This window comes from Clarias gariepinus, chromosome 8 (assembly GCF_024256425.1).
Source record: "Clarias gariepinus isolate MV-2021 ecotype Netherlands chromosome 8, CGAR_prim_01v2, whole genome shotgun sequence".
In the NCBI taxonomy this organism is placed as follows: domain Eukaryota; kingdom Metazoa; phylum Chordata; class Actinopteri; order Siluriformes; family Clariidae; genus Clarias; species Clarias gariepinus.
The window spans coordinates 16,900,726-16,927,091 of record NC_071107.1 but is presented as its reverse complement, the minus strand read 5'-3'; the positions used below and the strand labels follow the sequence as shown (position 1 = coordinate 16,927,091).

The following is a 26,366-nucleotide window of genomic DNA, read 5'->3' as shown; positions in this document are numbered from 1 at the left end:
TGCATAAGGAACATACTTGTCATATGGATCCTGTTTAATCACAATTGTAAAGTTCACAGATTAGTGTACATAGAATAGTAAAGAATAGACAGTACACTCACTGTTAGAGTGGAATAACCTTTTTGGAGATATGGGCCACATTTCTCATGTTCTCCTACAGAGGCGTAGAATTTACTCCACCAGTCCACAGCTTCATCTACCTAAAATACAGTTACAATATTATTATAAAGTAAATGGTGCTGTTAAAAAAAAGGATTGCTTATTTTTTTATTTATTATTTATAGAAAACTGATATAAAAACATACCTTTTCAGGACGCTGTAGAAACAAGCAGCATATCAGAAGTAAGATTTTATCCACATTGGCAACAAATTAAAATTTTAAGTAAAACATTTTAATAATATATTGATATATATTGAATATATAGTGATAGAAGGAGAAGTCATAGAAGGATATCTGTACCATGCTGCCTGTAACTGGTATTTTGTCTTCTATGTTAATGATCACATCTCGAGAGGTTGCTACCATCATAGCCACTGAAACATGAAACACCCAGGGAATTCATATATTTGGGCCAATGGTATTTAGTAGACAAAGTCATTTTTCACATTGTGTCAGATCTCTTACCTTTTGCAGTTCTCGATACTTCAGAGTTTCCCATATAGGGATCACACCTATATTCTTCCAGAGAGTCTATAGTACACTGGCCGACAATAGGTTTTCTGCCGAAGGGCCTGTGGTCTATCACTTTTAGCACTATGGGTGGTGTGTACATCTCTTCTTTGGGGAGAAGCTAAAGAGAGAAATATTTATATTTTAAATTCATATGCGTATGTTTAGATGCAAAAAAAAAAGAGTTTTTGAACATGTGGATCTTTTTTTTTTTTTAACAAGAAAAAAAAATCTTAGGACTTACTTCAAGGATACAAACCTACAATCTGCTGGACGAGCACGCCACCCAGATTTAAATCAAAATGATCATAAAGCCATGTGCACTTGTCTGGCTAAGCAGTTACTACAGGTCTAGATTTGTCTTTTAATTGATACTAGACAGTAAAAAATACATAATACAGCCATATCATTAACACTACTTTAAGCTGAATCAAATAACAATGACTATCATTATATCCCAGGAAACGGGTAACAGGATCATGGGCACCCAAGGCTTATCTACTCCCACAGGGACCAAAGCCTTGCCCAATCCTACAAAAAAGCCAATGCAGCACATACCTCTAAAAAAGGTCAATACTGGCCACAAAAGAAAGGTATCAGAACCCCCAGTGCATCACAGACTACCACACATGGAGCACAACAGGCAAAATGTTCAAAGTTGTTGACCTGGTCTCCAAATTCCCCATGTCCCAATCCATTCAAGCAGAGATACAAGTCCGATTCACGGAGGGCCCACAGTGCAAGCTACAGTACCCAAAGATTCTGCTACTAATGATTACCCCCAGAGGTCCATGCCCTGAGGGACCAGAGCCACCCTGGTGCCACCAGTGGAAACTAAAACCTAAGTAGTTTTAAAGTTATGGGGGATAACTATATAATTGTAACTCTTGATATTTTTAAAACATGAACCCATTCAACATAAATGCTAATTCAGAAATTGTGCAGTAAAACCAATATGACAAACCAGTTACTTATTTTGGGTTAAGATTAGTTACTTGATGGTTTATTAAGATAGCTTATTTACTGTAACAATAAAAATGGAAAGATACAATAATGCGCCACTAAACTCCAGACTAAACTAGAGATTAATGTTGATCAGTGCACATTTGGAATTCATACGGTTATAAAATATTTGTTAAAAGTTAGAGCCCAATTAAAAAGCCATTTTGACATCTTAGGTTATGTAGCATACCACTTTGAGGAAGAGAACTGATCCAGGAAAGTTTGGGTTTTTCTTGATGTTTTTGATGAGGGCTGTCTGAACAGTGTGCCCTCCACATTCCACAATAAGACTGGGGGAGGAAACAGCAGCCAGCTGATATGGCTTCATGTTACGCAAACCCCACGCCAAGATCTAAAAAGTGCAAGTGCACACACACACACACACACACACACACACACACAGAATCACATACAGTATAGAAGAACTGCTGTAACTAATTCTCTCTTTTGCCTGCTTTGTATGTCCAGTGCTAAAGGGAAATCACTGATGCTGTTCGTTAGTGTGTTACCTCGATAGCAGTGAGCTGTACCACAGGCCTGATCCCCTGAGGCACCATGAACAGACTTCCTCCTCTTTTGGGTGGCACAATTGGCAGTTCCGTTTCAGCTCCCTGGACACGGCAGAATGGGTCAAAACTGATCATTAGAGGATAACGAATACATCACTAACAACAAAATACCCCATCATGTCACAATACTGTAATCACAAGGGAAATAATCAATATGTGATAATTAATAATGCAAATATAAAACCATACTCTATCTTGCAGCAAGAGCTCAGCTGCCACCAGCATTTGCCCAGCATTTCTGCCCTTCATGGTGATGGGGAACCAAAGCAGCTTTGGGGTCACCGGTGTGCTCGGGTTTAGTTTTACCACTGGTGGACATGTGCACCTGCCCATGGCTTCATCCTTCCCCTGCAATACCAAAACACATCACCACAATAGCTTTTTATACAGCCAAGTTAAACATCACGATTCTACACAAACAACAAGGTTTCTACTCTTGGGAAAATTTTCTAGGAATTTTTCTGGCAGAAAAGTAGCTTACCAGAAAAGGCATGACAAATAGGTTGAGCAACCGACATTATTTGACATAAGTGTCAAAAGTGTCTAAATAGTAACATTTGTGTTATGAGGTCCTATCTTACATTTATTCATTAAACAGATTTAACCATATAATACTAAAGTCATAAAATAAATGCCATGCTTATGCAACTTTGAGAAGACATTGACTAATCTGTAAGATTTTTCCATGTCATGACGGACATGTGCTCTCATTAAGGCTGAGCTTTCACTGTGTTGTGGCAGGCAGATTTGGCCAAGAGCACTGCCATCATTCCACAGCAATATGTAGTGCAGATGTGCTGTTTAACAAAGGCCAACATTGGGCCACGGCTCATCAGGGAAAAAGAGAGTCAAGCTGATCTATAATTTTCCACTAGCTGGTTGTAGTAGCAACTTTCGTTTGACAATTTAAAATCAAATGAGTTTAAGTGCATTCAGTATCATCTAATAAATACTGTAATTGTAATTAAGCAGATCATCATAGTAAGTAAGCAGTCATACCACTTGGTCACTGTCAAAAATCTCCATGACAATGCTGGGTGGATTTTGTGCAAGAGCCTGTGGGTCTCCAAAGATTTCAATGTCATTAAAGATGAGTGTCTGGTCCCATGTGGGGTTGAGGTTGGCTTTAATGATCTCTGTGGTCTTGCTTACATGTAGAAACGACACGTGGCAGTAAGGATCTGTAGGAAAACCAAATGCAAAACCTGCTGACACCTATACCAGCTGTACTACAGATACCACCTTATTATCAGATGAAAAGCACAAGATGAAATCTGCAATTCATTTCTTTAATTTTATAGCAATGTCTTTTTAGTGGAAAATGTCTCACCTGAAAAGCTGTCTTTGTCCATGGGCAGGAGGTTCCGAGCCTGATAAACATACACTCTGAGGTGGTACCTGTATGACTCTGTGAGGACAATAAGTTTAATCATTCATTTACAGACTACATAAATTTCCAACATACAAAAATCTGTTTGCTATTAATAAAAGATCTGATGCATCAGTCAGTCCTTCTCCTAGACCTGATAACATTTGTTCTTTGCATGCAAAACTTTGGTTATGTAATTATTTAATCAATAACCATTCGCATTCAGAAGCCACACTGGCAGCACTTTAATTGAACTAGTTATCAGGAGTCCAGGCTTCCGCTGAGGAAAGGGAGTGGTAAGTGGATGTATATCAGAATCCTTTTACCAAGGGCTTTAATTAGGTGGTATGAATCCAGCTACTCACTGTTAAAGTTGCAGGAAACTGTGGGTGTGTTGGCACCAAAAAGCTTGGCTGCCTCTTTTTTGCTAGTTTTTTCATCAATGTCCACCCCCTAGAATCCAAACACAAAGAAACTATTACAACCATGAGTCACTAATTCAGTGTAACACTGCGTATTACAAATATTCCCAAATACCCTAAGCTTTCTTGAAATAAATCTAAACCAATACAAAATCTGAACGACTTGATGATATCTTTTATGCTACAGTATGGTATGGTAAAGTTCAAGATACGTAGTCTCTTAATGCTATTTTGTTACTGAATGCTCACCAAAGCCCCCTCTAGCTGGAATATGGCTGATGCACCCAAACGGTCGGAAGGGGCCATCTTTCTCCGCCAGCGTCTACGCCGGAACGTATCAGAGGAACGTTCCATCCTGTGAAACTTCCAGCCAATTAAAGAGGAATATTCCCAGCCATCTCCCATCTCTTTTTTCTATCAGCACATAGGGAAGGACAAAAAAAGAATATTTATTATAATTTCCACACAAATCCTTATTGTCACTTGAATCAAGGCATCACAAGTAAAAGGAAAACACAACTTGTTTTATCTAACCTGTGGCACTCTCATGCATAATGCAACACTGCTTATTATTTTAACAGACATCTGGCAACCATCCATGCATTTTTATCTCACATTCACCCTGGGGGGATTTATATATATATACAGTACCGTATATCTATTTTAGCTCAGGCTATGATTTCCATTATGAAATGTCAGTTGAAAACATGACACTGAATCAATCTGGTTTTGCTTATAACCTTGTTAATAATCATCCATCTGAATAAGTTCTAAATTTTTCTTACTGACTCCCTTGCTGTATATGTTCAGGTAGAGTTATGGCCAGGTACTTTATTATCCACTACTCAAATAATGGTTTCTCAGCTGAGGTTTTCTTACCAGTTGGAAGGCAATAAGTTCCTTTAACATTTTTTGATTTACTTAAGATTTCTTAGTCATGCTATCATAACATGATAATCTTTCTCAGCTAATAAAATCTGTCACTCAAATAACACTCTATAATACACTATAGCAAATATAAAATAATAAACTGAGATTTTATGATAGAATAAATCAGAGATAAAAGACAGTACCAGCAAGATTATTCCAGCAAAAAAAAAAAAAATTTTTAAACATAGACAGATATCTGATTACAGAACATGGTTAAAGTGGATGCACTTACTGTATAGTATACCTTAGTATAAGTATGGCGGTGTCTTTAACAGACTTTTTTTTTCTGGCTTACACCATATCTCACTAATTGATATAAATGTTTAGAGAGAGACAGAGGGTGTGTTTACATGTACTCTAATATTGTGCTAATAATGGTAATAATAAAAATCTAATAAAAAAAGTGGCCTGATCAAAATTAATTTGCAATCATAATAAAAGGAGTGGTGTAAACCTTTAATAACCTGTTCAGTAAGTAAATATCAATTTTTTTCCTCTTTTGTCAGAATTAATATTTACTTTCGGCATGTTTGATCCACACACAGTAGGGTAAAATTAGGTGATGACTAAAGAGAAAGATTTAACTTCTATTCCTGATTATTACACGGCATGAAAATAACAACCCCCACTGGGTGTTTGGCTAAGGAAGGGGCACTGATTGGCTTGCCATATTATATGCAGCAAAACATCTAACCAATCATAGACGAGACTGCATCCTTTTACCTAATTATAATGCAAAAGGTTGAAGTTACCGGAAAAGTTGGCAAACCCACTCTTTAAGTAACCTTAGAAAAATAACTCTTCGGTTAGACAGAACCATAATTCTGGATGTCAAAAAAGTTTTATTTCAATTAAAAGCTTTGTGCATATAAATGCACATCTTATCAGATCAGTGTCGATGTAAACAGTTAAGTTTTAATGATTTTAGTCCAGTTGGAAAAATATTGTCCATGTGAAATAGGTATTGTCAGGTACAAAATGAAAATCATGCAAAGGTTCTCTCAAGAAATCAGTCCTCATTAGCCCTTGTCTTTCATTATTTACATGCTTTGTAGACTCCAGTTTGAAGTCATCCTTTTTAATCTTTATGAAACATTCCACATGAACCAAAACTAGTAACATCATTGCTTTTAAACAACAACAGCATCATTACAGGTACTCACCTCCAAAGCAGGGACATTTTCTACTTTCTTTCTCGGTCGGACTAATCTTTTCCTGCGATGAACATGGTACATTTTTTCTGCTGCTACCCAGGAGCTGGGCTTATCATCTGGAGGAATAGTGATACCATACTCCCAACCTATTGTTAAAAGCACAAATATGATTGTCATATTTTTCATGTTACATTTTTGTTGTCTTGTCCATTCTAAAATTGATAGGTTTTATATAATAGAGGAATGTGGGCACCATGGATAGGCGTATGCAATTTGTCAAACGTAATTGTTTCAAATTTGTATGATGAATGAAACTGTGATCGCAAACCTCTCTCATCAACAGCCCTGTTGCTGTCAAAACTCCAGTCCTGAATCACCTTCCACCCTGGGGGACATTCAATCTCGCTGGGTTTGTGTGCTTTCTCTCCATTCTGCACAGAACAAACATATCACTCAATCCTGAACAAACAGCTGCTTCCAGCTCGCTTTGTCTAGCTATTGTCTGGGAAAGCGGTTTAAATGACAGCATCTGCGCCTCAGTCAGCGTGGACTTACAAATAGCATAAGCTATGTGTTTTTGAGTGAGTGGCCTGTGGGAAATCTAAATCTGATTGTAAAATCACATTTGGAAGACTGCACAGGATGAACACAAATACAAGTAAGACATTTTTGTGTGATTTTTGCTATCTATCTATCTATCTATCTATCTATCTATCTATCTATCTATATATCTATCTACCTGTCTATCTGTCCGTCTGTCTGTCCGTCTGTCTGTTTGTCTGTCTGTCTATCTGCAATTACTTATTTGTTATTTGTTGTGGCCAGTAATTAAACATCATTATGACATTGTTATAACATTCTTTAGTCTTGCATGGTTTTCAATATCGAATCATACAACTTCTACTTAGTTAAAACTACTAATTGAATAGAAAACAGTCATGTTCAATAAAAGAAAAAAAAAAAACTAGAATTTTGACAGGATGACAAGCACATGCTCAAGTTTACATTGCACCAGACGGTTGTTCATAATGCACTGTGCACCTGTGTTTATTTGCATGCATATCGTTTAGTCTCTGCCTCAAAACAGCCTACAGCCACTGACACAAATGGACACCAAATTGGCTGTCATTAGATCTTTTCTTATCAAAAAACGATAAAAAAAAAAGGGGGCGGTAATTTTCAGTGTTAATGTTTTTTTCAGTAATATCACTTCCAAACTTAATGAAGGTGTGAGCTGTTAGAGTCTGTTAGAGGGTTTTTTACTTCCTCACCACATCAGTGTAAGGTTCAGTTGCTGGCTTCCACTCGCCACCAGGAAAACGGCTCTCATTTTCATATACTTCATCCGTGAACTCTGTGTGCCCTGCATCAGCCTCGGTCAGAAGACTAGTCCAAACACACACACACACACACACACACGCACGCACACACGCACACACACACACACACACACAGAACAACAAAATATCAACAGAAATGCACTGACTTAGCAGATAGATTTGTTGATATGCAGCTGAGTCACTAACCCTAACCCTAACAGAACATTTAAGAGTCTTGCTGTCAGAATAAACACTGGAGCCAAAGTGAAAAGCTCGCTGGAATGTGTATATATCTCCCATGCCAAGTGCCAATTTAGGCCAGAAGCCGCCATTTCCTCTTATTGTAAGCTGGAAAGTCTAAATAACATCCCAGGAAACTAAAACCAGCTCATACACATTCTTATCATACAATGTTTGTAGATGCCCCTGAATTATTGTTGAATTGTTTTTCAGAATAACAAATCAGTAAATAAATGTGTAATAAGTTCTGACTTTTTGTTACTTACCCCTTTTCTGGGTCGACGTACCAGTCACCCTCCCACTCCCAGCCACGTGGGGGCAAGAAGCACTCCCTCTTAAGCTTAACTTTCCCTGTCACATCAGAGAACTTGTGGCGGCCCACCAGACCTGTGGTTCCCCACTTCCCAAAAACTTGGGCCTGGTTTTCATACTGTCAAACAAAGTGCATATTAAATAATAATAAACCATTCTCTGCAGAGTCTAACTCAGATTTATCACATTCTGTGCACTACAGTATTACTCTAGTAACAAACGAACATGCATGCGTTACCATTTCAGCATAGACACTAAATGTTCCTTCTGCAAAGCTGTTGAACTTCTTTTCGTCAGCTGCTAGGCCCAACCACATGTTTAAACGAAGCTGCACAGGAATTTTCACCCCTTTTTGTTTGTCCATCGGGTACTAAAAAAAAAGATATGAGAGTATTTTATGGACGTGTGTCAGCATCACCTATGGAGGTGGATCTCAAATGGTTTTGCATTAGGACTTTCATTATTCTCCTTATTTATTACATCGCAAATGGCATTTTGTTCTAAAAAAATTCACTTAGTTCACATTAGTTCTGTATTAGATTATGGTTTCATGCATGAACAACACCAAATGAAAGTGCAACAAGAACTAAAGAAGCCCTCAGACATATAAGATTGCATTCTGATTCCCCAAATGCAATACACTACTGCCTAAACTTTTAGGCAATATTACAAGAGAGGGAGTGCTGTTGTACTGAATATCAGCATGGCTATGGGATATGACCTGGAGTGTTATTTTACATTTATATAACATATCTAAACAACATTTTTTATCAACAAATGCTGATGAATGTTTTTATTTAACCTGATATTTTGCTCCACCAACAAATATACGTGTACGCCTGGGGAGTTTTATATATATAAATATACATACATACACACTACTGTTCAAAAGTTTTAGAACACTTGCAACACTTTACACTTTACACCCCCTCTTTGCTTCACACACACACAAACACTTTCTGGTCTACACAGGAACTCTGCTCTGTCGCGATTCTTTTCAAAGGTAAAGTGCGGGTTCATTTGTTTGTTTTACTTTACAGCAGTGATTCCGTTAGTTTTCGCTCACACGAGTGTCATTAGCGATGTTTCTTGCAAATTTTTCCGACAAAACAGGGTCACTTGAATCAAGGCATCACAAGTAAAAGGAAAACACAACTTGTTTTATCTAACCTGTGGCACTCTCATGCATAATGCAACACTGCTTATTATTTTAACAGACATCTGGCAACCATCCATGCATTTTTATCAGTGATTCTTTTCAGCTTCTTTTTTTTCTGATAAAACAGTGTTGCGGGAGAGAAAGATTGATTTATGACAGCTGTTTACGGAAGTGTAGTCCAGTGCGGGAGATGCATCGTGGGTAATTCAGCCTGGTGTGTGTGAACGCGAATGCGAGATGTAAGCTAGGATATAGAGCCTGAGTTTTGTTTTCTCTTCAGTAGTTTTTTTAGTTGGATTTAAGTGCAGGACTCACCTGTGCGCACAAATAGAAACACTTTTCCGTCTGGATTTATTTTTACTTTTTAAGGTAAAGTGCAGGTTAATTAGTTTTATTTTTACTTTATATTTTGTATTAATGATTTTTATGTATTTATTTTTTTGGGCTGTGGAATGAATAATTTAAGTTTTAAGTTAAATTTTAAGGAAAATTTAATTTGGTTTACGAGTGGTTTGGAATACAAGCCCGCTTCCGGAAAAAATTATGCTCGTAATTTAAGGTTCTACTGTGTATATATATATATATATATATATATATATATATATATATATATATATATATATATATATAGCATGTGTGGAATGGCTCTCATCCAATCAGATTACTTGCTTGGAACTTACTATTTTATAAACAAAAAAACATGGTAATGTTACAGGTCATGCACAGTTAATAAAAAGTTATAATCATTAAAAAACATAGAACTCTTTAATGTTTTATTGCACATACTAATCTTTAAATAATAAACTTTATCTGGGGATTTGGCCTTGATATTGATTGACCATATTTTTGGGAGTTTGAGTTTGATTCTTAATAATGCCACAGCCACTTAACATGAATTCCTAGTTAAATAAACATCCTACAGTATTCACATAGGTCCAGTTATATCCATACCAATCAACACTAGGACTTTTACTGTGAAGAGAGCAGTGACACTTACCAATTGTGTGTATCTGAGTATTTATGTATGTGGAACGGTCCCAGTGTGTTTCACTGCCCTGTGACAGTATGTGCAGCAGCTTAAAATGATTAGGTTGTCTGCCTTTATACGTGTGGAAGGAACCATGTGTTTGTCCTTACTGTTTCTGGCTCAGTTACAGTATATAACAATTGGAGAGCTGGCTAGGACATGGATTTTTGAGGGAAGTAAAATGCGTACAAAGGTATTTTGGGCAAGGGCATATTTGCCTCGAACACTGAAGAAGGCTTATTTTTTAATTTCTAAAAATATTTTCCCCTCCTTTGTGTCCTAAGAATTTTTTTTTTTTATAGTATTCACTCTCATGCATGAAATTTATGATTTTGCTATACATATACAGTATACATATCTCTGGTTTACCTTCATGAAGATGGTCTGTGTCTTGCCGCAGTATTTTCCAGTTGCCTCTTCGCTATAAGTGGAGAAGAGGACCTCATTAGCTGGTACACGTGCGTAAGCCACACGCTTCTCTCCTCTAAGCATCCAAATGATGATATCTGGCATGCTGTTCTGAGGCTGTAAATGGAAATGGAAATGCTTGAACCTATACACACTTCAACAATTCATGTATCTCAGTACTGTATTTAATTATTATTATTTTTTTTTATTATGTAAAGTACAGCATAAACTAAAGATAAATTTAGCTTTAGTATTCAACCTCCTCTGCAATCTGCTGTAAGCGATCTAGCCAGTCCTCTATGTCGGTAATTGTGGCTTTAACATCGGTAGCTTCCTCCCTCATGTGGCAAGCAGCATCTTTAATGTTGATGATGGCTCTGTCTCGTAGCTTATTGATTTGAACATCCAGTGCTGTCAGGTTAGATGTGGTGTCCATGTTCGGCAACCGGTAACTAAAAGACAGAATTTTCATTAAATAACAAGGGCCAGAGAAGGGGAGTACAAAAGTAGCAAACAGCATCGTGCTAAAATTACAAACTCCTGCTTTAAGTTAGGTATAATACCATTTCAAAATAAAGCATGTTTATTACTTAGTGAGGTCTTCAATGAGCTGGTTGATGAGTTTCAGCCAGATCTCAGCTAACCGTGTCTCAGTAACGTTAGCCAGTATCGCAGTCTTCAGTGTGGTAATGTTGGATTGCTGGTAAAAACAAGAGCAGACATTAGCTAACATAACTGAGGTTTTGTAATTATAAGACTTTTGATATGTTATAGGGACTCCATAAAAACCCTACCAGTCTATCAGCAATGAAGAGAATAATGTTCACGGAATCCAAGCGATGGCTGACATCCTCCCAGAAGGAGTTTAGGATAACGACCGGCTTAGTGTCAGCCCAGGGCAAGTAGTAGTATCGATTTCCTGTAAAACACATAATTAGTGTTCATATGTATATAACCATACTGTGTATGTCATACTGTATATCCAAGTAGACTTAATCATCATCATCATCATCATCATCATCGTCATCTCACCATCAAAAACAGCACAGTTGTACTGGGTCGTGGAGGCAAGCGGTTTGCATGTTGAATCCATCTTGTTGCCATAGTTGCCGATGCTGACCTCAAACTGAATGGGTTCACCAGGTTCCTGTAGCATGCATGCACTGTGGAACACTGCACACAGGGAGTACTTCCTCTTCCTCTGGTACTTCTGTTCACAGAGAAAGATTTAACACTACAATGTTACAAAACTATTAATATAGCATTAGGATAATTATATCGAAGTCATCAGAAACTCACAATAATGTCTAAGGCAAAGTAATAATCCATAAAACTATACATTCATAACTAACTCAAGATCATTATAAAACATTCTAATTCCAAACATGTATACAGTACACAACCAATACAGTACTGTATATTACAATGATTTAAGTGCAGAACTTATTTTCACACCACGAGTTATATTACTTCCTAAACCAAAGCTCATACTTTAAACAGTTCCTCTAAGATTTCCAAATTGATCAAAATGATCTTTATATCCTCTAACTTGCTCTTTCATAATTTATTACTTTTCTGAGAATGTCCTCATTTAAATAAAAGCAGTGAAGTGAAACTCATTTGGGGATGTCCTGCACTGCATGTTGTTACCTGGGCTACGAGGACATCATCGCTATGGAGGTCTTCGACTTTCTTTTCGATCTTGTCGTCCAGGCGAGTAGAAAGTTCAACAAAAATTCTGCCCCTGTAGGCAACCCCTTCACCCTGTCACATACAGAAATTCTGTGACTCACAACATCTATAACCATTGTGTAAAACCTAAGTACAGGGAAAATACTGCCAGTAAAACATTTCGAAACATTATTTATGTAAAGCAAACAGTGACAAATCAAAACGGGCATGTTCGTGCAAATGCTTGCACAATCAGGATGCAAACCAAGGTATTTAACTTACTCACGCCCCTATTACAGTACTATTTCTTAAACTTTTTTTGTCTGAACAGTCTAAAAACTGCAGTCAGGTTGTGAAGAGAACTGAACCATGTTCATCGTTGTTATCATTTCTATATAGATTATAATTTTTTTCTAGTTCTCCTTTTTTGTCTAATCTGTATTTCTTTTTTCTTTTTATTTCTGTATGTGGATAGGGAGGGGTGTATATGGAATGTGCGAGATATGAACTTAGTGTATTGAAAGGATAAGAAGATAAACACATTTTACGAGTCGAGTCATTTGGACAAACTATTGTTTGCAGGCACACAATAAAAATTTTTTGCACTATAAACTACTGCCATCACACACTACAAAAGAGCTAAAGCCTTAGTTTTCTTCCTTTTTTTTAAACTTTAAAATGCTGAGATTTATAAAATGGTCAGGGCCTGTCTGATGTAAAGGGGCAACTCATTCCAAAGTTTAGGAACTGCTACTGAAAAGTAAAAGTTGCTTACCAGACCTAACCTAGACTGTCTGGCTTTAAAAGGTAAGAAATATATTGAGGTGCTAAATTATTCAGGGATTTATAGGCTATAATACTTAAAACTTGACCCTAACCTACACAAGGAGCCAGTGTAAGGACGCCAAGACAGACAGACATTACGACTTCCCGTTAAAAAAAGTGCAGCAGCGTTTCGGACCAATTGCACACGTGCAATCGAGGCCTGGCCCACACAAACATGAAGGGCTTTACAATAGTCAAGCCGACTTAAAATAAAAGCGTGTATTTCCTTTTCCAGATCTTTTCTGTTAAAAATGGCTTGATCTTCTACAAGAGCCTAAGCTGAATAAAACACACAAGTTTCTAGCAGTTGGTTTTACATGAGATTTAAGAACATGTCTCAGTGAAAGAGTGAACACATGCACCACTGGGTCCAAATATCACTTCAGTTTTAGTCACATTAAGACTTTTATTGTACATTATACAGCCATCCATGCTTGGCATTCTCTAAGCATTCCAAAAGTGGTGTTAAACTATTTGTCTACCTTTGTTTTAAAGGAAGGTAAATTTGAATATCATCTGCAAAACAATGAAAAGACATTCTGTGCTTTCTAATAATAGATCCCAATGGCAATAAGTAAAGTAAAAATAATAAAGGCCCAAGAATAGACCGTTGTGCGATAGATTGCATGTGAGGACTACTGTTCAGGATACAAAGACCAACCAAGACCAACAGAAAAACTTCTTTCCGTTTGATAAGATCTGAACCAGTCCAGGGCAGAACCAGATGCCCACACTGTGTTGCAGAGGATATATAAGAATGGAATGATCCACAGTGTCAAATGCAGCTGTGAGATCTAAAAGTAAAAGAATGGCGAAATTCCCTGTGTCAGTAGTTCTTAAGAGATCATAGAACTTTTAAGTTGGTGGATTCAGTGCTGTGGAGAGCTTTGAAACCAGACTGGAACACCTCAAGAATGTTATGTGCAACTAAGACTGAAGCTGTACAGAGACAATTTTTTCCAGAATTTTTAAAAGAAATGATAACTTAGATACTGGTCTGAAGTTAGACAGAATCAATGGATCCAGGTTAGGTTTTTTAATTTGAGACAAAACCGTGTTAGATGAGGTTAAAGCATTTTGCAAAATTGCACACAAGTGACACTGATGTAAGACAAATTTGAAAGTTTTTTTTTCAAAACTGTCAAAATTGACATATGGATGACTGTTCATATTATCAAACTGTTCATATGTAGATGAAACTTACTACTGTATAAAATTATGGAATTTAACAAATAAAACTGTCAATGGTTTATGCTGATAAGCACGGAGAATGATTTACAAAGCAACTCTTAAAATTTAGAGTGTTGCTGACAATGTCTAGTTTAGAGTCTTAAAATGGATTTAGTTCAGGAAATGCAAGTAAGGCGCTTACCTTTCCAAAATTGAGCTCATCATATGGATCAGGAAGATCAGAAAATTCCCTTGTACTTCCGTAAAGGTTTAGGTAACAAGGACCAAAGGCTGGAAGAAAGCCAACCTCAGTCGCCATTCTGTCAACTGAAATAAAGCGACAAAGGGACAGAAAACAAGCTCAATAAATAACAATTTAATTTTTTTTTTGTTTTTTGGTCCCATATACACAAAAGATATAAGCACTGTAAATAGAGATTTACTTTATTATAAATAATTATGATAATAATCTGATCTTAAAAATTAATACCCTCAGATCCCGGAAAAGCTCCATTTTCATTAAGCGACCCAGCTTAAAAACAAACAAACAAACAAAACAGCCAATTAATGATTTCATGTGTCATCCATAATGTTTTCTAGCTGCAGACAGAATTAAAGACGTTTACCTTCTACTTCACCACCAGATGATGATATTTTGGACAGATTTAAATATGTGGTTCCAACAGTATCATTACTTGTAAAGCGATCCCTACCAGGAGGAGAGGAAAAAAAGTTAAATATCACATGGCATACAAGAGGGCAACTATATTACCAGTCATACATTGTGTATTAAATAATCCAGAATAGAAACTTACCAGTCGAACACTGTAAGTTTGATACGTTCACACATCGACGGAAACTAAACAAATATATATATATAAAAGACAATTATCAGGAATATATTCCACTAAGTGCATTTATTAAGGTGTACCACATTGTCACCTTATTCTCACCTTAACCTGCAGGTGTATCAGCTGGTTCCACTCTGGATTTGCATTTTTCTCAAGGATCTTAGTGCATAGCTTAAAATAAATAGAAGAACAATAAAAAAGCACATAACATTTCCTTTTTAAACACTTGAGCACTTTAATAAAAAAGTAACAAGTTGAGAAAAGCAGAGGTACTCTGACTGGAGCAGGACTCTTAGCTCAGAAAAATGCTTGAGAACTCTTTTAAAGGGCTTCGTGTCAAAGGAGCGCCATGAGGTGCGGGTCACATACTGGCAAATTACGCACATATTTTCAGTTTGTCGATAAGCAGATTGCGTATTTAGGTTACAGGTTTTTCAGTTTGTCTACGTCTTGCATCTGCTGTAATATTTTCTCACATAGCTCTTTGGAATGCTTTTGACAGCAATATATTGAAATCATTCTCAAATGCCAAAGATCGGAAAGCAGTTGCATTTGAAACGCATGCAATTAGATGCATAACACCAGACGTTTTTTAACCCAAGTTTGTGAGTGGGAGAAATGACTCAGTACGTGTTTTCAAGAAAATATTAATCATATAGATGATGTAAATAAAGTTTAAATATTTTACTAAAAATTTCGTCTTATGTACAGTATGGAGACGTTTGAGACACCCTGTTGTTTGACAGTTCATGTGCAGTAATTCACACCGAATAAGAAGCTAGCTGAACAAATCCGGCTATAAAACAATTTGTCTGACTTAAAGCCTTGCTAGCTAAGTTTGCTTTTTAAACTTGTCTTACTTTCATCTCATAAAACAGAAATAATAAATCTGTGATCAAATTCAGGCTGTTAAGTCTTCAAAAAGTGTCAATATTTCACTTTTTGAATAAGCTTTTTTTTTTTGCTTATCTTGGGCAATTTCAAAACAGTGTGTGCATTGCCCCACTCAGCTTCCATATACAGTAGTTATCCAAAAGAAATGGGAACTGCAACTCCAATGAGCAACTCCAGTGGGCAGCAACTATGGTTTCCCACACTTACTCTATGAACAATTACACTAAATACACTAGGTATTGAGCTGAAATTTGTTATACTGTTATATCTGAACTGCCTGACACCTACAGTAACACACAGTATGAATGCAGATCACTTCCTGCTCTCTGTGTCACCCAAATGAGGATGGGTTCCCTATTGAGTCTGGTTCCTCTCAAGGTTTCTTCCTATTGCCATCTCAGGGAGTTTTTTTTTTGCCACTATCGCCCTCGGCTTGCTCGTCAGGGACCATTTAGATTCATACACACTTAAATTCCATACAAACGTAAATAATTCATTTGATTGTGTAAAGCTGCTTTGTGACAATGACAATTGTTAAAAGCGCTATACGAATGAAATTGAATTGAAATAAAATTATCCTGGAACCAGTAAATTCGGGTTAACCCTAAAAACCCAGAGTATTCAGTTTTTTGTTTTGTTTTTTGCTTAATGAGTAGACACAGGCTTGATAGATTATGTGATACTGAGTGTCATATCATTTTACGGCATAACCTACTGTAATCAATATGATGGAATAAAATTCTTTCGTTTTATCCAACTGTGTAAAAATAATTGAACAAAAAATAAATAAATAAATAAATAAATAAATAAAGATTTTTAATGGTTGTTTCCACTCATTTTGATGGGAAAAAATATAAACATTTTGTGCGTTCTACATTTTTGTGATGTCATTCCCATATCCCGAATATGAGGATGGTGTGATGACACTAACATACTGAAAAAGTGCATGATACATTATCTGTCATCAATACATATAATATTTAGCTTTTTAAATTAATTCAGGTTTTTACCTTTTTGCCTGCAAAACTAACTTCCAAAAATGGATCCACAAGGTTTTTCTTATCACCCTCTCCTCCAAAAAGGTTCTTGACGGTCTCTCCAAATGCATCGTCCACTAAACACATCGAGAAAGAAAATTAGAAAGCAAAATAACAAATCCATTCTGAACATGTCAATAACAATTCTGTTTGGCTGTTGCATGTTGCACGACTCACTTTGTGGCATATCCTCTGCACGATACACTTTGAGAGAGAGTGTTGCTGAGCGCAAAGTGACCCCAGTAGGCAGCAGCAGGTTGCTCTCAATGTCATCCTGCTCCTCATTGTCATCCTTCTTTATCACCTGGACCCCAAAGTATGAATCCACAATATCACTAATCAAACCCTGATCATAAACTGCTCAAATTAAGAATATTAAAATAGATGAAGCTATAGAAAGCAACTTCCTTTAGGAATCTGATGACATCATTGCACAGATGCTCACTGTTTTCTTAATTTTTTAAAATTATTTTGACAAATAGACAAGTACCGGAGGATCATCTCCAGTTCCCACAACGATCATGTTGACTTTTAGGTAACCTCGTGCTCCAGAGCTAGAGTCATCTGGATCACTCAGCAGCAGCCACTTCTTCATTACAGCATGAGCTTAAGAAATTACAGAACAAAAATCAGTGAAGGGTATGGAAATGATTAATAGTCTATTACTATTAATAGTATAACTAAATAGTATTAATAGTCACAAAGTTTTGGGTCACATGCAATGATCCAGTATATATTGCATTAAACATATATTGTGTAAAGTTCGAAGATGATGCCTACCAGGCTCATCATAGACATAGCCAACATCCAGCTGTTGAGAGAGGTAAAGAAAAAAGTGAACTAAAATTAGTCATCTTGTGGATACAAAGTAATGCAACTCAAAGGAGATTACCTTGAACTCTCCCAGAAGACTGTCTGATCTTAGGGAGGACGAGTTATAAACCTATAAAGTATAAAAGCCGCATAAATTATATTGCAGGTGATGTCATGCTATGTGCAAAAATTAAACGTGAGAGAGTATCATGAAAGGGCATTCATTTTACCCGAATGTAGATGTTCTCGTCGAAAAGCTCTGTAGGTAGCATGTTAAAGTTGTAGAAGAAGATCTGTAGAAATATTGACTCCCATCTTAATATGACTCGCAGGATATCACAATCACAAAGTCATATAACTTAATTATCCGATTAACTACCAGCTAACAGCACATAAAAAATAAAGATGGCAAGGTGCACAGAAATGTCACAAAAAAGTCGCAAAAATATCAGAGAGACTCACTTAAGCAGCTGAAGGAGGCCAAAGGGCTCAAAAGGGAGCGAATCAAAAAGCCAGCAGAAATAGAAAATAACAGTGGTAGAACAGGAACAGCAGAGCCACAGAGCAGTTCCCAGAAACCCAGATAAGATCGAGAAAGTTATAAGAGAAATTTAATAAAACATGCTGAATTTTAACATTTCAATATAAAATCCTGAAAAAAAATGGATATAATAATAATATTAAAAACTCATCTTACTTCATCAAAAAATGGATTGTTTCCTCTCTTGATCCTTGTTCTGTGGGTCTGACCACACACGCTAACTTTGACGACTGGTTTGATGTTATTTCCGGGTAACTGCCGACCCTCGATGACTTGAATGCGAATCTAATGAACAACCAGAGTTGTGAATTCAGAGTTCAAACATCTGCCAAAATGTTTGTCACATAAATCGTGTCTGAGAGGTGATGTACCTGGAAATCCTGAGGTTTGTTTGAGAGAGGTTTTTGTCTCTTCTGCCCTGTTCGGACGATCTTCTGAGAAGATTTTCCAGGTTGGCCAGGAGCAAGGGGCTCTCCTGGACCTCCCATGTCTGTAGTTTCTTCAGTGCCGCCTTCATTTCCAGCTGCACCACCACCTAGATGTGTACAATGTATTTATTTTATTTATTTCAGCTTTAATTGCTTTAAAACAGTAATGGCATGTCCGTCAAGAAGTAACTCATAAATCCATGATCTAAAGAAAATAAGTAATATCATTAACTAGTAATATATTTAAAACAATTATGTAAAATGAAAAGCATCCAAATGCAATGTCATGTGACCTACAGGCATATACCAACTTTTAAGCGTAATGGTGAAGGGAGTGACGGTTTGGGCTTGTTTTATCGCCACAGGACCTGGTAAACTTGCAGTTACTGAGACAATGACAAACCCCAATTTCTCACCCACTCACTTGTCTTCTATACCGCTTTATCCTGTAATTAGGGTCGCAGGGACCTGGAGCCTATCCCAGGAGGCCTAGGGCACGAGGCAGGGTACCAATCCATCGCAGAGCACACACGCACACACACACACACACACACTCTTATTCACACACTATGGGCAATTTGGGAACGCCAATTAGCCTAATCTACATGTCTTTGGACTGCGGGAGGAAACCGGATTACCCGGAGAAAACTCACCAAACACGGAGAGAACATGCAAACTCCATGCACACAGAGCCGGAAATCGAGCCTGGCAAACCCCAATTTATACAAGAATATTCTCGAGAAAAATGTTAAGCCATCTGTTCAGCAGCTTAAATTGGGTCAGAATTGGGTTATGCAACATGTAACAATGATTCTAGGACAAACATTATGGTGTTGGAAAGGGCAGTTCAAAGTTTAAACCTCAACCTTATTTAAATGTTGCAGGGAGATCTTAAGAAAGCTGTGCATAAAGAAATGCCTTCAAACATCAAAGAACTGAAGTGATGTTGTAAAGAACAGGGGAGCCAAATTTTCTTCAACATAATGTGAGAGACTAATAAACTCAACTATACATTCTGCAAACGAATGACTACAATATGACTACTACAGTGCAAGGACACAAGGAGATGTTGCCACGTATTGTCAGCTTATTTTTACTTTTTTGCAAGTTCCACCTTTGATTTGCATCTTTCATTTCCATACTGTAGGCCGGCAACAGTAGCGCACTGAAAGGCATCTTTCAAATGCAGTCCAGCGCAGTGACTCATATTAGTTAAAAATACTTCGGCATAAGTTCATAATGCAGAAAAGCAAACATAATTAGAGTCTCAGGAAATTAGCTAAATGTACTGGTCAACCCTTTTAAGATTATACACATATTGTTGTTGTTGGTCTTTCGGCTGCTCCCGGCAAGGGGTCGCCACAGTTAACCATCCGGTCCACATATCCAAGCTTGGCACAGGTTTTACGCCAGATGCCCTTCCTGATGCAACCATGCCACGTTATCTGGGCTTGGGACCGGCACTGCATCCAGTGGCTGGGGTTTGGGTACTGTATGGGAATCGAACCCGGCCCTCTATGCATGGTGGGAAAAACACCTACTGTACCACCAGTGCCCTTTAAGATTCTACATGTTAAAATAGGAAAGTGTACAAGGGAAATTAAAGCAACTGACCTGCATCTGTAGCACTGGCATCACCATCGACTTGTGCATTTGGGTTAGAAATGGTACTGGCAGGAGGCTCGTATCCAATAACTAAATTTATAGTCGCCTGGAACAATACAAATCCACACACATCCTGCATGTCACCATATGGTCCATCACTTGCACCTTTTACACAGCAGCAATTTATCAACATAAACAATTCCTTTTTAATGTTTAAAATTTGAATTAATGTTGTGGAGAATCGGAAACATTACGATCCCTGTTGTTGCTTATATCATCAAAGCTAAAAAAAGTCATTCTCTTACCAAAACTCTTTAATCTTTATAGCTCTTTATTGAGAAACCCAGAAAACAAAGAAATCATACTGGAGACTCCTTCCACAAATTACCCCTGTATCTTGCTTCTTTTCATTGAAAAGAGGGACATTTCTTGATGGTAGAGACTTTTGACCACTGGCCAGATCTCGAAGAGGGATTTTTGCAGAGCCGATAGGTCTGCGAATGTATGGAAAAAAAACAGAGATTAACTTATCGGCACAAACAACTTGCCATGGACAAAAATACACAACACACAGTGTTTATTATTAAGATGGACTCTTGCTAAATGTTATGCTAATATTATTTTATTCATGATTTCTTTGATGTACAAAAAGGTTTTCATTTTCACTACTCATTTCCTAAAACTCCATCTGTAACTGGTCCTCAGAGGGTTATACCCATTGCTTAATAAAAGAAATTTTTAGTGGCTCTTGCTTTGCAATGGTAGGTGAGTCACTGTAACCATGCACAGACTTGAGAGTATGATTACAAATGTTTCAGCTTGACTTATCTGCAAAAAGACTAATTGCCCATGGAACATACACTACCGCTCAAATGTATAGAATAACTATCTAACCCATGGTTGTTCCTGATTTTTATTTCTCTCTACATTGTAAAGCAATGCTGAAGGCGTCCAAAATATACAATAATCTCCTTTGAACAATTAATGTTGAAATTATCTACTCATTATCTATAAAGCCTTTATAACGGCTCTAATCTGAGGTGCTGTTAATTGGTGATTTTTGAGACTGGTAACTTACGTAACCATGATAAAACTCTCATGAACGCACGATACACTGAAGGCTCTCATGAAGACCATCCCAGGAAAGTAAGACCAAAACTTACCTTTTCTGCAGAGGAGAAGTTCATTTAGAGTTACCAGCTTTAAAAATCACCAATTAACAGCACCTCAGATTGAAAATGATTAGAGGTGTTTATGAAGGCCTTACAGAGCATAAGTAGCAAACACATTTCAATATAAACTGTTCAAAGGAGATTATTGCATATTTTTGATGCCTTTGGATCAGCTTTGATTTACAATACAATGTATTAATAAATAAAAATCAGGAACGAAAGTGTGTCCAAACTTTTGACTAGTAGTGTGTGTGTGTGTGTGTGTGTGTGTGTGTGTGTAATCATCTAATTAAATAAAAACAAAAATATATATATAGAGAGTTAGAAACTTCTGCCGAGAATAAAATGGAGAAGCAAGTGGGAGGCAAGGGAGGAAAAAAACCCACAAAGCTGTGAGTAATTACAGTGAGCCACAGGCATGAGATGTTCCAGGCTGCATTAACCACCAGCTTTAAAGGGAGGAGCCCTAGACCCAACATTGCACTAATACTCCGTTCATGTTTCATACATACTCTTCTGCATGATTGATCATGGTAAAATGAGCTTAAACATCTGTGACCTAAGGATTTACTGCTAGCTTTCTTGCTATTTTAAGGAACTTGAGGAAAATTGAGAAAAAAGGAAGAGGCAATCATAGGGGTCACGATTTCCTTATATTATATAATTTCACACACTCTGAGTATGCGTGTTCTGAATAAGGGGGAAACAAACGTTCCTCTTCCCTCTGTCACTGTCCATAATAATAACCCTTAATCGTGCAGGACTAAGGTGCTTGGGTCTAGACAAAGGCTATGCTTGTTATACACTTAAAGAGTTTGACGGGTGCCAGGATACAAAAAGCAGAAACAATAGCTAACCCTATAACTATAGTAAATAAGATTTCGAACGTTTATTGTCGTATCTGTAGTAAGTAGACAGAAGGAGTTGCCATAGTGCTCTGTGTAAACAGTATTAAAAATACAAATTTGGCAAAAAGTCACAACATTTTTTGATTTATTTATTATTGATTTAATTGTACTTTAATGTAGTTTTTGCTCGAGAATTTTGTACACAGTAAATAGGTTCAAGAACAAAAAGCACACCATTACATCGTATGATAAACTGAATCATGGAGTGACAACTCCTTTCATCTTTTGCCATGCCCTTTTATGACCACACAGTGGCATTTCCCCCAAATGGCAGAACTAGACCAACTAGTGATATCCTGCTAAAGTCTAAGCTTGGACATGAAATGGGTTGTGAAAATATATCTACACATATTATTACAGCACAACAAATATAATATCTCACAGTCTAGCTATCATTAATGTTAGTAACCTCAGTGACAAAGTGGAAAAGTAATTGATTAAATCTACATTTAATGCTCTATCTGGATCTTTCTTTGCCCAATCTGATAAGGTCTCACTCTGGAGTTATCTGTTGGGTTGCAGATTCACCCGACTTGTAAGCACAATACATAAGCTTCGCTGACAAAAATATGATCAATTTCTATTTATCTTAAATGACCTGTTGTTTTGTTTGTGGGTGCTCAAAAGACATAGCATGGTCAAGACAAAGACAGACATGCTACAGGTACAGTAGTAGCATGTAGCTGTAGATGTCCACTCAGTAGGTGTGTCTAAAGCCTAACTTCATAATTATAATCCACTGACCTATGCAAAAGAGTATAAAGTAAAGCATTAAAAGTACAGTTATTTTTTCAAACTTCCTAACAACATTCATTTTATATAATCTACAGAATATCATGTATAACATGGGTCTTTTAAATTGTGTTAAATATTCATTTGTATTCAAAAGTGAGGTCTAAAAGTGACTTAAGTGTGGAATTTTGCTAAATGTAAACTAGAAGAATATTTTCCAGTTATGTGTGTATAAGTTAACATGGTCAAACGTAGCAGCACTGTTCGTTAGTGGCAGTTTCCTTATGGAAAATATTTTTAGATTGTTTGGCAAATCAATGGAATGTAATCCCAAGTGTTCTTGAGTAATCTATGAGTCACATCTTAACAAAACACAAAAAAAGAATCAAATTTCCTCAAAGACACTTCACTTGCTCCACTCTATTTTGTGGGAAAAGCCAAAATAGATATGTAGATCTATGGTGGAATTGTACACTAGGTACTGGCAAAGATATATGTAGACCAGCATACAGTAAGAACATTTCTTTCCACATTACACATGTTTCTGTAAAAGAGGTCAGCACTTTAACACAGCACTTTAACAAGTCTTGACTGGCACCTTCCCATTACTTCCCTCATGCAATGTGGCTACTTGCTTCTCTCAGACAATGGAAATAAAAAAGGTATTTAGTCCCCCATCTGTCTCAGAAAAGGGGGATTCATTTTTGAATATGAACCTTTTAGCCAGGTTTATGTTTCCTTCTAATCAGTACAACCCCAACAATATTAAGGTGCAGCTATTTTTTGTTCCACTTTTTAGGTTAAGAAAACATAGATTACAAGTAAGCATTACCTGTAGATACGAATCTAGAAAAAAATATAGTAGTAAGGAAGTAATAACAGAAATAGTTGTATTATGCCTGGAATAACATATTGCTTTAGGATTTATCAGAATCAGAATCTTTGTAGCAATGAGACATTGTACAACAAAATTAAGGTGCAATTTTCCAGTGCAGAATAAAACACAGTCACTCTAGTTAAAAAGGCTAATGTAGGTAAAAATATAAATGTAAATGAACAAGATAAGAGCCTAAACACTATTTTGTCATTCTCTGATTTCATATGCTCTCTGAGTTCACATAGCATAGCAAGTACAGACAGGAAGCTGGGTGGGGCAGCAGGGGGAGGGCTCTACAAGTTGTGTTTTCTCTGCAGGTACCCACGTTTTCACTAGTGTTGCTTTTACTGGTTTATTACTATGTTTTGATAATAAAGAGAGAAATTTAATGGCATAAACATAAAAAGGTTTGAACTTTAATTATTAATAAGTAAATGCGAAATGACAAAAGGCTTCAATCTATATTTAAAACCATTCCAATGTACATACTAGTCTATAAAACAAGTGTTTTGGTGCATCCGTGCCTATAGACATGCTTATGAGAAATACATACTTGTCCTTGCCAATAGTCTCATAGTCTTTAACCACCACATCGATGAATGAAGAAGAGTCCAGAGGCGAACCTTTTAAATCGAACTCAAGAACCTAACAAGGCAAAGAAGAAAAAAAAAAAAAATGTCATATAATGTTAGGACGTCTCATTTTCGATTATAGTGTCTGAGCATCAGGGTCTCACCTCATTCCACACAGGATTTAACTCACTAGTGATAGCTTTGGTTTTCTTCTTTTCACCTAGAAGAAGTCAAGCAAATTCAGAGTAAAGACAGGGACAGTTATCATTTATTTATGCTACAGTGGAGACTACAGGCTCAGAATACACACAACCTCACAAATGACTTAAGCAGGCATATTCAGTACTCTGAGAAGGGGCATTTTTCCAGCGCCTTTGTTTCCTTATAAGGGAATCCACTACTGTACCTCAGTGACATCATATAAAAGACTATTGTATCCAAGTGGATACATTTACACAAGGTACAAACGAGAAGAATGAAGCTTATTTCAAAAGGTGATTTACTTTCAAGTCGAGTTTTAGTTCACTTTGGTCAAAGAAAAAAAAAAAGGAAAACACTACTTATGAAGTGACTACACAGTGTTTTGTTGTTGTTGTTGTTGTCAGTAGCGACACAGAAGGACGAGAAGAGAGACAAAAGTGTGAACTGACCTTTAAAGAAGACTGCTACGATGGGGTCCGGGTTACCGAGTGTTTTTTTGGGGATTGCTTTAGCAGACTCGACCACCACCTTCAGCATGGTGCCTGCTTAGTGTCCAGTTCACTCAGTTTTTCCTCTCGGTAGGTTCGCGGCGCATAGGGAGGAAGCGCGCGCACAAGGAGAGGAGGGAGCAGTGATGAAGCTCGAGCTTCGGTTAGGCAAGAACATCAGTGCAACACCGGGATCCACCCTTAGAGTCCGAATTTGACTGAAAAGACTCATCTGTCCTTCAGGGGCAGTGTCTATCATAATACAGGTGAGCAAAACACTGTACAATAAATAAATAAATGAAGAAAAAAAAAAAACTTTCAACATTTTTAAAGGTGAAAAGAACTAGATTGCAGAGTGTTGTGTGTTTGTATGGACTGTGGTGTATTTTATTGTCTTGGCTACATTTTGCTGACAAATTGCACAAGCGCCATCTAGCGGCTGTTACGAAAAATAGCAACAAAGTCGAGGTCTTGTATGACAGAATACAAAAAAGATGTACGTATTATATTTACCTCAGAGTCACAATTAAGATATTCTGTTTTTAGTCACTAAATGTTTAAGAATTTGTAAAACACGAGAAATGTCCATGTTAAAATAAATGCTGATAAATAAGTGCTGAAAAGATTTATATATTGTATACCTTGTGTACATTACCATATACATATTATATGTGTCTGGTAAAACAGTGAGTACGTATCAATAAAAAGCTAATTATGACATGACGTTTTGTTTAACGACCATTTTTTAAATATAGTAGTATATTTAGGCTCAGAGCACAAATCGTATACAGGATGCAATTTATTCAAGGCAGTGAGACAGATTGCTATGTAATTATACTGTATAATATTAGAGTAATTATATAATACTGTAAAAATAACTACAACCAAATGTAACAGTGGCCAGCAGGTAAAAGTGTGAATAAAATATCTAAAGGATGTCATCATTTGAAACATTCTATAATTATGGAAACATTTCATATCAACCAAAAAGTAAATAAA

The 26,366-nt window shown here is 36.8% G+C and overlaps 1 protein-coding gene across 1 annotated transcript in view; it reads right to left on the bottom strand.

Annotated features, from left to right (window-relative positions):
• Window positions 1–25,563, bottom strand: part of myofl (myoferlin like) — a 30,415-nt gene extending 4,852 nt beyond the window's left edge. The window contains exons 1-40 of the mRNA XM_053502670.1: window positions 25,329–25,563; window positions 24,843–24,898; window positions 24,660–24,751; window positions 20,806–20,911; window positions 20,427–20,523; window positions 18,756–18,919; window positions 18,541–18,669; window positions 18,074–18,136; window positions 17,923–17,973; window positions 17,811–17,841; window positions 17,521–17,636; window positions 17,208–17,334; window positions 17,004–17,107; window positions 15,202–15,270; window positions 15,064–15,107; window positions 14,875–14,957; window positions 14,739–14,780; window positions 14,451–14,575; window positions 12,233–12,346; window positions 11,615–11,792; window positions 11,377–11,501; window positions 11,173–11,282; window positions 10,842–11,034; window positions 10,544–10,699; window positions 8,227–8,358; window positions 7,943–8,106; window positions 7,389–7,503; window positions 6,446–6,548; window positions 6,127–6,263; window positions 4,283–4,447; window positions 3,977–4,064; window positions 3,573–3,650; window positions 3,242–3,423; window positions 2,432–2,590; window positions 2,183–2,284; window positions 1,864–2,025; window positions 627–792; window positions 462–535; window positions 306–317; window positions 102–200 (exon numbers count right to left, since the gene is read on the bottom strand). Of these exons, the coding sequence (XP_053358645.1) occupies window positions 102–200; window positions 306–317; window positions 462–535; window positions 627–792; window positions 1,864–2,025; window positions 2,183–2,284; window positions 2,432–2,590; window positions 3,242–3,423; window positions 3,573–3,650; window positions 3,977–4,064; window positions 4,283–4,447; window positions 6,127–6,263; window positions 6,446–6,548; window positions 7,389–7,503; window positions 7,943–8,106; window positions 8,227–8,358; window positions 10,544–10,699; window positions 10,842–11,034; window positions 11,173–11,282; window positions 11,377–11,501; window positions 11,615–11,792; window positions 12,233–12,346; window positions 14,451–14,575; window positions 14,739–14,780; window positions 14,875–14,957; window positions 15,064–15,107; window positions 15,202–15,270; window positions 17,004–17,107; window positions 17,208–17,334; window positions 17,521–17,636; window positions 17,811–17,841; window positions 17,923–17,973; window positions 18,074–18,136; window positions 18,541–18,669; window positions 18,756–18,919; window positions 20,427–20,523; window positions 20,806–20,911; window positions 24,660–24,751; window positions 24,843–24,898; window positions 25,329–25,416 (4,401 nt within the window). The 5' untranslated portion in view covers window positions 25,417–25,563. The remainder of the gene's footprint in view (window positions 1–101; window positions 201–305; window positions 318–461; window positions 536–626; window positions 793–1,863; window positions 2,026–2,182; window positions 2,285–2,431; window positions 2,591–3,241; window positions 3,424–3,572; window positions 3,651–3,976; window positions 4,065–4,282; window positions 4,448–6,126; window positions 6,264–6,445; window positions 6,549–7,388; window positions 7,504–7,942; window positions 8,107–8,226; window positions 8,359–10,543; window positions 10,700–10,841; window positions 11,035–11,172; window positions 11,283–11,376; window positions 11,502–11,614; window positions 11,793–12,232; window positions 12,347–14,450; window positions 14,576–14,738; window positions 14,781–14,874; window positions 14,958–15,063; window positions 15,108–15,201; window positions 15,271–17,003; window positions 17,108–17,207; window positions 17,335–17,520; window positions 17,637–17,810; window positions 17,842–17,922; window positions 17,974–18,073; window positions 18,137–18,540; window positions 18,670–18,755; window positions 18,920–20,426; window positions 20,524–20,805; window positions 20,912–24,659; window positions 24,752–24,842; window positions 24,899–25,328) is intronic.
• Between the last annotated feature and the right edge of the window lie 803 nt (window positions 25,564–26,366).